The following is a 12,017-nucleotide window of genomic DNA, read 5'->3' as shown; positions in this document are numbered from 1 at the left end:
GTGAAAATTGTTTAAATTTAAATTAAAGAATGTTTGTATTTTTTTTATTTTAAAAAAATGTAATTAAATGGGCTAGTGAGCCAACCCGTTTACCCACCAACCCGTGGTGGGTCGGGCCGGGTTCAAGTTTTTCTGGCTCGCCAATAAATGAGCCGGGTTGGGTTGGCTCACTAAGTACCCAACCCGTGGTGGGCCGGGCCGGGTCGAGCCGGGTTATCCGTTTTGACAGCTCTAGCTTATAGAAAAAATTACAGGAATAATTTCTGTCACTTGTTGATATTACAGACGATACTCTTGTCTTTTAAATGTTTATAATAATCCCATAAGTCCTTGTAGAATATAGGCTGTAATGTGTTTTTTAGGTGACACATTTCATAGAATTAAAAACAGTTTCTAAAAAGGTAAAAAGGACCAAAGAATGTATGCAATATCTGAAAAAATCAGAAAGAATATCAGAGTAATTTACTTCCTTTCTTTGTGTTGTATGTATGTGGTCACATCTGGTTCTTTGTTCTTTGTAAAGGGCCAAAAAGTCGAATGGAAAAAGGATTAGAATCTGCTGTCTCTCAGCAGAGATTGTTTTTCTTTTATTTCTCTTATCACTATCTTCTATGTTGATAAGAATCCCACCATCATCAACCTCAGCAAAACTATTAGTCTTCAACTAACCTTTATATGTTTTTAACTACACAAAACAAAATAAGCTTTAATTAGTACTAGAAAGCACTGTTTTGGTGATCATTTTCATACCACTAGAAAACACTGTCTGTATCTCCTATTTCCTAAAGCGAGGAAGATCCAATGACATTGAAAGGGACGTGAGATGGATTTCATGTCACACACTCACAGCACCTGAAAAAGCATAGCAGTTGTTTCCTTTCCTTTTCCTTTTCTCATCGTCGAATAATCGAGCCTGTGAGAATTGATGCAATCTTGGAGAGTTTTGCTGAGGTTGCTTTCTCACTTCTCAGTGGCTTTAAGGGGTTATTCTTGTTCTGCAAAAGCATCAATTCTACTAATCATCTACAGAATCCACTGTGTGGACGACACTGTTGAAAGCAACAAGCATGGCCACTAAAGCATCACAAGATCCTTGTACCAAACATGGAAAAGGAGCAAATAATCATGATTCAACCACCAGTAATGAATATGAACCTTTCTATAAAAGATATGATATATAATACCACACAATGCTCCTAGTCTGCTGTCAACACAAAATGCATGTAATACGAGATAGTTCCAGACAATGTGTTCTTACATATACTTTGGGAGAACTTGTCGAGAGATCTCATAGTAAACAATATTTCTGTGATTTGTTAAACACAATCCGGTGCTTGACTAAATCCTGAACATCATAAATCGATTGAGTTCATCAAAGGATTATATTATACAGGCTTTGTATACTTTCGAAATCATATCTTCAGAACATGGACATTCCTACAACACATAAAGTTTGGAAAGATCAAGACAGTAATCTCTCTTATCATCAGAACATGTACGTCATGTTTGGGATAACCACTGATTGTCCCTGGTGTTATCTATACGCTAATCGGTGTACTCCTATCCTGAATCTGTGAAACACGTGCATCAATAATGATATCATAGTTATTTTTAATTGAAAACTTATATAATCTTAATTACACTATTTTATTCATGATTGATTTTGATAGTAATTCTAAATTTCAGTTATCAAAATTTAAAAAAAAAAAATACTTTCTATGGGTAAACAGCCTCAATGAGACGTATAATATAGCTTTTAAAAATAGTCCATTAGTTTTCCATTTGACAAGTTCGAATAATCCATTAGACAAATCACATAATTCGGTCTATCCAAGAGTAATTATTAGTTATTTACACGTATATATATAATCATAAATTCTTGTTAAAAGCATATACAGTTTTTTTTTTCAAAACATACGAATTGGTACATCAAACAACACATCTACTGCGGCGGGAGAGCTGGAACAATGGCTAGACAACAATTATGACTCAATTTGGATTAACTTTTTAACTCATAAGAGCCGTTTAATTAAAATAAACATTTGATTCCTAAGTATTTTTAAATGTATGTATAGATTTAAACGAGTAGAAAAAATTATGCATAAATTGATTTTAACAACTACTAAACATTAGACTCACTTTACATAATTCACTTTATTTTGTTTTGGTCAATCGGTGTAATTATTTGTTGAAATCTTCATCAAAATTAACCCTAAATAACCAAACCTAGAGGTACAAAGACCTCCTGGTGATATTTGATTATTAAAGCTTCATTTGTTTACAGTTAGAAAGAATAAATATTTGCCAATAATTGATCTAACCTGAGCTACATGCCACCATATAACTTGCTCTACTGATTGGAAGGTTAAACACTAGGGCTCAGAAAAAAAAATTATATATGATAGTACAAATGAAAAGAAGAGCAAAAGAAGGCTTAATTACTGCTGCTATCTTCACCAGACCTTAAAAGCTCAAACCGCTTGAATTGCTTTGTTCTTGCCAGTTTTTAAATCCGAACCACCAACTGGAGCATTTGCATGGAATGCTGACTGCCTAGAGGGTTCCCCTAACAACTTTAAGGAAAGTGGGGAAGGCTCTCTATCACGTACCTGTGTTTCCCCAATGCTGAGATGAGACATTCCCACGAGTTCGTCAACATTCACAGGTTCCTTGGCAATGACTGGGATTGGCCTGTGGACCTGATGATGGGATGTCTCTCCTCCCTTAACTTCTTCAAAAGGAGTTGCAGTTGATGGCCATATGGGAAATGGAACAGGTAAATAAGTGGGGAAGAATCCATGAGGAGCCATTGATGTCAGTCCGTTTGATCCCATCATAGTTTCATTGGTCTGTTCCACGTTTTCTTGAGAAGTAGTTTCCATGGGTTCAAATTCTGATTTGAGGGAGAGATTTAGTGAAGGCTGCGATTTTCCATTACAAGGTTGCGAGTTCTCAGAAGGTGGAAGCAGAACTTGTTCTTCTGGCACAGAAGGTGGATCTGAAGTCTGACATGATTAAAAATAAAAGTTAGCCAGAGATGCAGAGGAAAAGTATCACCGCTACGTTTACAAAGAATCTTAGAGCATAACTAATTGGCAGTATCCAGCAAGAACAAGGATGACCCATTTACTTTGAAAATACAGAATACTGTAAGTGCATCATAGTAACAGAAAAGTTTATCTAAAGCAAAATCCAGAGTTGAATGTCCAATAAAGTTGTCATTTGTCATGATATTCAACCCAAGCAAAACCTTGGTGTTTTTCAATAAAGACATGACACGTATTCACAAGAAACTAGATGTGCGATGGCAATAACAAAAACTGTTAAACTTATAGCAGAGACGACATGGCATGTATTCACGTGTATGGCTGTTCATGCACAAGCAAGAACGACACTAATTTTCCCTCCATTAGAAATCATTGAGGCATAATAAGATGTGTGCATGAGTGCCAATTAGATGTGATAAGATGAATAAAACCAACCATATCCGGAACCATGTCAAAAAGGCTGGAACGTCTCTTTCTCCTGGTAGCATGACTTTGTCGGATAAAATACTTCTGGGCATGACTTGCTACTTGAGTAGGGGTCCTTGTTACGACAAAATTACGTGCTATCCCACGCCAGTCTCCTTTGCCCAGCTTCTGGAGACCAATTAAGAACAGCCTATGTTCTTCTTCAGTCCACGCAACACCTAAAACAAACGAGTAAATACTGAATAAAGTAATCCAATCACCAGACACAAAAGGGTATGTGAGAAAATAAGGTACTCCCACCCTATGTCTTGTTTAGATTCTTTCATCTAAATCAAGAAAAACATTAATCCCTTATTTTCAACACAATTTTAAATAAGTTACTATTATACTTCTATCAGTTTTCTCTTTCCAAACAATTTTCAATGCATGATCAAATTGGAAGTAAGGGCATAAATAGGAAACAAAAACTTAATTTTAAATGTTAAAATTACAGAGAAAAAGGAACAATTTTTCCTTCAAAAAGTGACCATTAAATAGGAACAGGGGGACTAAGTACCAAGGTAGCAAACATTATAGATCGGGTAATAGGTATGACATAATGGGATTAGAGTCAATAGAGAGTTAATTTCAACTAACTACCTTACTTCCTACCTTTTTAAGTGTGTTTCATGTTCCTTTGGAGAAAGATATGGGTATATAACAAAATAAAAAGTAATTAAGGTTAGCTTAAACTTTAAATATAAAATTCAAATAAAAAATATATATATATATTTCAAAAATGGACCCTAAAAAAACCATGGGAATAGTACTTTCCTTTGTAACTAAAATTAATGAGTGAGTTTGTATGCGTATTAAATACTCTTTTTTACCTTTTTTTGTTTCTGTTGTTTTCTGTACATAAACCAGTTTCCTTGTCAGTAAAATTGTAAAGAATCCGTTTCTTTTTCTTGTAAAAAAGTAACAAAATTTACTGAAGTTAACTATCTGTTGACCATTGATTAGAACCGAACATCGTCATTCAAGAGTTAAAGTTTTCATGTGACTGAAAATCTCTCTAGAAGAGGGTCCAAGTTAAACAAACTATAGCCTACAGAGAACGGAATATCAAGAATAATAAATAGCATTTTCGGCAAAAAAAATTGCATTACAAAGCCACCTTAGGATGAATAGCAAATCATCAACAAAATTGTTGGCTTTGAAATTGGGCAGAGAATATCAATGAATATTTGTCAACAAATTTCAACACTTGAAAATACGTTGTCATGCAATTTATGCTATTACACAACAATTGGTATCAAAAGGAGGCAGCAGTCATTCAGATGAAAGAAGGCAGCAGTCATTCAGATGAAAGAAGGCACCAGTCATTCAGATAAACCGTTAACTTAAAACCTTCACATAAATATGCAAATAATAAGCATAAACATAATTTGATTGAGTTTCCCTTTGAAAATACTTCATACATTTAGCCCTATGTGATTTTTCTATTAAACTACTAAAGCATTCAAGTATGTCCCCTGTCCGAAGGGGGAAATAACCAAAAGTCATAATTGTGTCTACCTTAAAGCCAAACATGATAATTAATTACGACACCAACTCTGCCTATTATCAAGCAAATCATGATTAATAAACAAAAGCTACTGTTTGCCAAAATTACAAAAACAAATAAATGTGCAACAGCCATACAAACAACAGTAACTAAACTAGTTAAGCCATTCAAGAACATTGCTTAGAGAGGTAATTAGACTCAAGCAACAAACTCTCAATCAGGTTTGAACAGATTCCATAAAGACAGAAATGCCAGTAATTGTCAAAAAGCGCATTTACTTGCTTGCACCATAATGGATGCCCCAAGTTCCCATATTCCAAATAAATTAAATGGATGCGGAAATATACTACCCCTTGCTTGCCCATGGAAGAATTAGTTAATATTATTTTAATCACTATTATCATGAAGTGTAAAAAATACAAATTCAATGAACGGGCATGCCATGAGCTCCCAACTGGAGTGTGATATCATACACGCTGTATAATAAATGATCCGCATTCATCCAAATTGTCCACCAATCAAGACATTAAATACAGCCATTGTCACTGGGAGGACCAGCAACTGCATAAAACACCGCCGAGACAACCAAAATACACTAGTTCCAAGACAGGAGAGATTGGAAAAAACATGATACTTAACATAGACATTTATGAAATGCAAGAAATAAGAAATCCTCAAACAACACAAATAGGGAATGAAAAACAAATCTAACAGGACAAACAAAATGTGAAACCAACAAATAAAATAAATTCCAATTCCGATTCCGATTTCCAATTATAGGCTAAATAAAAAGTTAAAGAAATAGAGAAATGAAACGATGAGAACCTTTTTTTCTTTCACCGCGGCGGTTAGCGAAGGTGGAGATATGGGCGGGGTCATCGGACAAGTAACCTTGGGGCTCATGGGGCGGGTCAGAGCAAGGAGAGCTTGGATTGGGAGAGGAGGCGGCAAGGTTGGAAGAAGAAGGAGAAGAATGGTGGTGTGTGGAGGCGAGGTTAAGGTTTCCCATACTGGCACTCTTCTTTATGATTGATCCATCCGTCAGTCTCACCCCGAACAGCTTGACGCCGGCGCCCACCCCCCGCGACGGGCAGGTGCGGGAGTTGTGGCCGTTGTTGCTGCAGTGGGAGCACCGCCGAGTCATGCCGATCCTGACCGCGTGACTCGGTCCAGGGAGGAGGGAAGGATGGATGAAGGGAGAAAGTGAAGAAAAGAGAAGAAGAGGAATAAGGAGAAGAACGGAAAATATAAAATGGTTATGCCAAAGGAAATTGGAACTATGATGGATAGAGAAAAGGGATATGGAAAGAATGCATGTGTTTGGTTAATTAAGGTAAAACACAGAATAGGGTGGTGGTGGTGATGGATAATTCCGGGTTTTAGGAATATCCTCGAGGTTAAATCTGGAATTCTAAATTAATTCCTCTTTTATCATTTTGTGTTAGTGGAACGCGCTCCATCGCTGCTTCCTCTTCCTTCCTTTCCCTTTTCTTCCAATCTCATCCTCTCATCATTCCCTAGGCTTCAATTTATTCTTTTTATTTTTATTTTACACTTATTTTATATTTATATTCTCTATAAATAAATCATATACATCCCTTCTCATAAAATTTAATATAATAAATTGATTTACATAAATACTTATTAAATGAGAAATATTAGCCGTTTCGTGGAAGCATGCAGAGAAAAAAAAAAATCGCAGCGTGTTGTTCTCACGTGATGGCACGTACATTACACCTCCAAACACGTGCCTGTAGAGTGAGCCAGTCAAAAATGGATTAATCATAAATATAAGTGCTTCCATGACATTGCCTATATTGCACTGCTCGGTACATTTTTTTTTTTAATATTCAGTAATAGTTACAGTTTACACAACGTTAAGTCAAAAGGGGAAAATAACATTTTTATAATAATAAAATATAATTAAGTCAAAAAGACAAAATCTATTTATTTTATTAAATAATTATTTCAATTTAAAAAATAGTTCAATTGAAAAAGGAAATGACTAAATAAAAAATATTTAATTTTAAAAAATATTATTAAAAATAAAATATGAACAAAAGAGAAAATCTTTATATAATGTTCTAAATAAGGTTAAGTTTGGTTAAACAAAACGCACTTTGCTTGACAAAAAACTATTACAACTTTTTCCTTTATTTAAGCCACTAGGACAAAATATTTTAAATGTAATTAATGGCATGAATATCAGCTCTTTTTGTCATGAAAATGGTTCGTTAATACAATTTGAAGAAAATAAAAAATAAATCTGAAAGTTACTTTCTATTTACGTCTTAAAACATGCTTCTGTCTAATAAAGATAGTGATAATTATTCTGAGACTGTAGTATTATGTTGTATTCTTTCAATAAAAAATTATCTAGTATAATTATTTATTTGGATAAGGATTTCCTTTTTTTGCAATCTCTAAAAATATTCTAAGACAAAGCTTTTTGTGTTTGACTTTGACTCTTTAGTGCGGAAATATTTGAAGCACCAATATTTAATTTAATCCTTTGGTTATTATATAATCGAAATTTCAATAATATGAAAAACTGCATGTTAAATATAAAATAAATATTATATATATTGAATTTAATTCATGGAATAGTAATTTAAATCTGAATTGTTTAATGTAAAAGGAAGAATGCACAATTATCGGCAATGGATGGATGGTATTTGATTTGATTTAATCTGTGGTGAATTGATTGGGAGGTGTTTGGATCAAATTAGGACTCTAGAAAAAGCCAATGAATGTGCTTTACGGATTAATAATAAGACACGTGGAACATATGGTGGACCCCACCAACCTTACGTGGGCTTCACGCCATTACATGTCACCGTGTTTTCTCTTCACCTAATCTAAAAGGAATATCTCTTTGTATAGATTTGTTTTAATAAAATGATTTTAATTTTAAAATAATATGATTTTCATAATCCTAATACTTAGAAATCCAAAATTTTGTTATTTATTCAGATATGGAAAACTTATATACTTTATTTCATTTTGACAACTAAAAAAATAAGTTAAAATGTAATAACTAATTAAATAACAATTAACCATTAAAAGTTATCTTTGATTAAAGTTTTATTCTTTATTTATTTATTTTGTACAGTTCATTCCGTCTAATACTAAAAAATATAATAAAATTTAAAATTTAATAAAGTTTCGAACTTTATGTTAAATATAAAATATTATATTTTTGCATAGAATCAATGTTATTGACTTAATAAATAGGATGATGATATTTTAACACCATTTTTTGATATCATTTTGACACTGCACACGTGTCAAAATGTGATTGGACGATTTCAAATTAAAAAACAAACTTTGGTTTTTCTCTTCCAAATATATCTATGTCTTAACTTTTTTAATTTGAAATCGTCCAATCACATTTTAATACGTGTGCAGTGTCAAAATGATATAAAAAATGGTGTTAAAATATTATTTTCCTAATAAATATCACTATATAATGATCATAAATTTTATGGATATTTATTTACCAGTCATGATATATTTTACAAAATTAATCAAACATTTTATTAATATTTAAAACTTGTGGTTTAAGATTATTTTAGAGAAAAGTAATACAAAAAAAATTTCTTAACTTTAATAAAATAGTTATCATTCTTTATTTACTGTTGTTTGATTTGCTAAAACGAATTTATACGAAAAATAAATATTAAACTCTACTAGAAAAAAAAAACTAAGAAAACTTGAGAGCAGATATTTTTTTTTTTTCTTCTTTTGTGTGTGCGAAGCCCGAGAACACTATGGTCTTTGATCCTGTCTGAAATAATGAAAAGGATAAGGTGTTATTGTATAGTTTTATAATAAGTAATGAAAGGAAGATAATATTTTTAATAATTTGTATGCAAAAAGGTTGGTTTTGCTAAGAATTAAAGTTGAATATGATTGATAACTTTAAAGAATTAAATGACAAAAAAATGAGGTTATAGAGGGAGTAAACAAAGATTGTTGATGATCCAAATAATTGTCTTCCTAAGCTTTAGTCATAATTAATCAATTCACATGTACGGACATGTGACCATCACTTATACAATCAGAATGCTAACTATCAGGAATACAAGAGTGTACAAATATACATAGTCAATGGTCAAATTTTGCAGACTCCCTACCATACAAGCCTATAAGCATCAATCAATACTTATCCATCAATTAAAATTAAAGTAATTACATTACTTAATATATGACCAAAATCTCAAATTAACTACTCCATAAACTCACCAAGCTATATATACTTCTATACTCCTATGAACAACAAAAACACAATCATAATATATCATTAGAACATCTAATATACAAATACTCAAAATATACATATAAGCTAAACGAGGTCCACTTGCAAGCGATACAAGAAAAGAAAAAAATGGTTGAAACCCAACTTATTCAAACAGATAAATTGATTGGTCAAAAATTAATATTTAGCTATCATAATCAATTCTAGAGTAGTTCTCCCTACACCTCACCAACTTTGTCCTGCACCTCCCAGAATATTTTGATTTTCAAAAAAAGCTGAAAAACTTGACCCATGCATTGAGAAAAACAAAGTCTACACTCCTTTTCCCACTACCGCATTTCACATCTGAAAAACCCTACACCCCCTTCTTCTTTCTTCTCCTTTGCCTAATTTTACCGCCAGCAGGTGTTATCTTCGGCTCGGTCTAGTTGTTGTTGGTGGCTATTTAGTGTTGCTGTGGTGGCGAGATCTAGCACTTCTTCTTCTAGCAGTCGTCCAGTTGGTTGTGTAATTTCTTCCTACTAATTATTGTGCATAACCGCACTTGGGAGATGCGGCAGAGGGATGTCGCAATTTGGATATGCAGCTGAAGGAGGCCGCACTTGGGAGATGTGGCTGAGGAAGGCCGCACTTGAGAGATGCGGTTAGCCGATTTCGCAGGAGGTGCCTAAGCAGACCGCACTTGGCAGATGCGGCTGAGGAAAGTCACACTTGGGAGATGCGGTTGTTGTTAACTGATTTTGCAATGTGCAGCAGAGGAAGTTCTAACACCCTTTCGCCAAACAATTCAGCCATTGATGACACCAAATGTCCTACATCAATGTCATCCTTCCAAGCCTGAGCAAGAGTGGCAGACACCTTCCTTTGTTAATCTACAACCTCCCTCCCTGGCACCTTGTCGGTTGAAATTTGACGAGTCATCGACATCGCAGGAGCCCCTATCATGGTGGAAAATCCCCCTGTTGAGCCTTGTATGTCAACTGACATGAAGTTCATTGATATTACACCTCCATGGCCATTTGTTGAAAGTTTCTTCATTGGAGGTTGTTGCTGCATCAGATTGTCGGCACTGGCTTTTCGTTTGCCTTCATCAGTGTAGAGATGTAGTATGATCATTATAAGAGCACAAAAGTAAAGATTGTGTTCTGATTATAGTAGTAGTAGGTAAAATCAATCATCTTGGAATTTATATAGAATCCCTTTTTTAACGATGAAACAAGAAGATTGACCCTTTCTCTCTCCCTTTTTATCCCAAACAAGGAATAATACATTAAAATATTATTAGCACAATTTATTCATTACTCCATTCAAGAAGAAGGGGGTGTAGGGTTTTTGAGATGTGAAATGCGAGACTGGGAAAAGAAATGTGGACTTTGCTTTTTTCAATGCATGGATAAGCTTTTTTTTTAAATCAAAATATTCTGGGAGATGCAAGACGAAGTTGATGAGGCATAGGGAGAACTACTCTCAATTCTATCCACTTAGTTCTTTAATCAAATAAACTATGATGAAAATGGATTAGTAAAAAATCTAAAAACTCTAAAAAAAAAGTTTCTAATAATACAATTAAATACGTTTATAAAAAAGCTATTTATATTAAAATTATTCAATATTAAAATAATTAAATCTTGTTATTTTTAAATTATTAGATCTTGTGTGAATTTTGAATTCTTTATACTAACATATTCTCGTTCATATTAAAGATAAACATAAATAATTAAACAATTAGATAAAATAAGATTATATACATCTCACTAATCAAATAAGCAAATAAATCATAAATATATTGCCACCTTGATTATTTGAGTTAAATGAAAAGTTTGAATATATTCCTACTCTCTTTCTTTTCTCGTATCTCCTTTCACCTTCTTTCCATCTATCAGACTCAGACTTCTTTTAAGATGTTTTGTTATAATTGTATCTAATTCAGTTTTAATTTGATTCTTTTTTATTATTGTTTCCATCTGTTATGAATTTCTATTCCAAGATTATGACTTTGGACTTGTCTACACGTAACTATCTCATTCTCCTTTTTCCTCTCTTTTTTCTTTAATTAACTAATTGTTATTATTATTATTTATCATTATTATAATCATAATATTATTATTTTTAATTATATATATATATATATATATATATATATATATATATATAGATATAGATATATTATTTTAAGACAGTGATAAAATATTTATATAATTTGTAAATAATAATATTGTAAATGAAATATATATTATTTTGGATGTTGTGATGAGTTGTCTTTAAGAATTACTTACGAAATACATTAAATTTTGTCATACCTTCTGTCGGAAGAATTTATTTTTATATTACACAATATGTAAAATAAAAGAAAATATTTTAATAATAACATAATCGTGAATATAGGATGTTCATAAAAATAAAACAAAATTATTTTGATATTTATATTATGATATTTATATATTTATTTATATTATGACGTTGTAATCTTTTACAGTTTGATAAATTACAGTATAAAAATTAATTTAATTATGATATAATTTATATAAATACATCATGATCATGTTTGTGTTTGAATTTTTATCATGTCATTTTAAAATTTGAAATAAAAAAAAATATATACTAATATGATAATTGGTATACATAGATAAATTTGAAATTCACGTATCTGGGACCTTTATTATGCAAAAACTGAATTTTTTAAGACCTTAAATATATACCAACTAGTTTATAATCTTTTAATGCGTAAAACTATAACTTT

The 12,017-nt window shown here is 32.2% G+C and overlaps 1 protein-coding gene across 11 annotated transcripts; it reads right to left on the bottom strand.

Moving 5' to 3' along the window:
• Positions 1 to 579: 579 nt before the first annotated feature.
• Positions 580 to 6,498, bottom strand: LOC106762661 (transcription factor MYBS3). 11 transcript variants are annotated; one of them, XR_002668031.1, is made up of 5 exons: positions 5,845 to 6,498; positions 3,483 to 3,691; positions 2,443 to 3,005; positions 1,259 to 1,437; positions 580 to 995 (listed from the first exon to the last, which is right to left on the bottom strand). XR_002668031.1 is itself a non-coding variant. In XM_022781434.1 (4 exons), exons 1-3 carry the CDS (start codon positions 6,161 to 6,163, stop codon positions 2,472 to 2,474), a joined length of 1,062 nt encoding a protein of 353 aa, XP_022637155.1. In that variant the 5' UTR covers positions 6,164 to 6,498; the 3' UTR covers positions 580 to 1,092; positions 2,443 to 2,471. The 11 variants fall into 11 exon arrangements, 5 of the variants coding, with proteins under 5 accessions (XP_022637155.1, XP_022637154.1, XP_022637158.1 ...); XR_002668032.1 differs by having other exon boundaries at positions 580 to 1,092; positions 1,259 to 1,345; XR_002668030.1 differs by having other exon boundaries at positions 1,259 to 1,345.
• Between the last annotated feature and the right edge of the window lie 5,519 nt (positions 6,499 to 12,017).

Source organism: Vigna radiata, chromosome 5, assembly GCF_000741045.1.
Source record: "Vigna radiata var. radiata cultivar VC1973A chromosome 5, Vradiata_ver6, whole genome shotgun sequence".
In the NCBI taxonomy this organism is placed as follows: domain Eukaryota; kingdom Viridiplantae; phylum Streptophyta; class Magnoliopsida; order Fabales; family Fabaceae; genus Vigna; species Vigna radiata.
The sequence above is the reverse complement of the archived record's forward strand: the minus strand, read 5'-3'. Positions and strand labels throughout refer to the sequence as shown.

What these genes read in the sequence shown, in the direction of transcription:
- LOC106762661 (XM_022781434.1), bottom strand. Translation starts at nt 6,163, where the DNA reads ATGACTCGGCGGTGCTCCCACTGCAGCAACAACGGCCACAACTCCCGC. An exon ending in CCGCGGTGAAAGAAAAAAAG is followed by an intron (nt 3,692 to 5,844) that starts GTTCTCATCGTT and finishes CGTTTGTTTTAG; the next exon opens with GTGTTGCGTGGACTGAAGAA. An exon ending in TTGACATGGTTCCGGATATG is followed by an intron (nt 3,006 to 3,482) that starts GTTGGTTTTATT and finishes TAATCATGTCAG; the next exon opens with ACTTCAGATCCACCTTCTGT.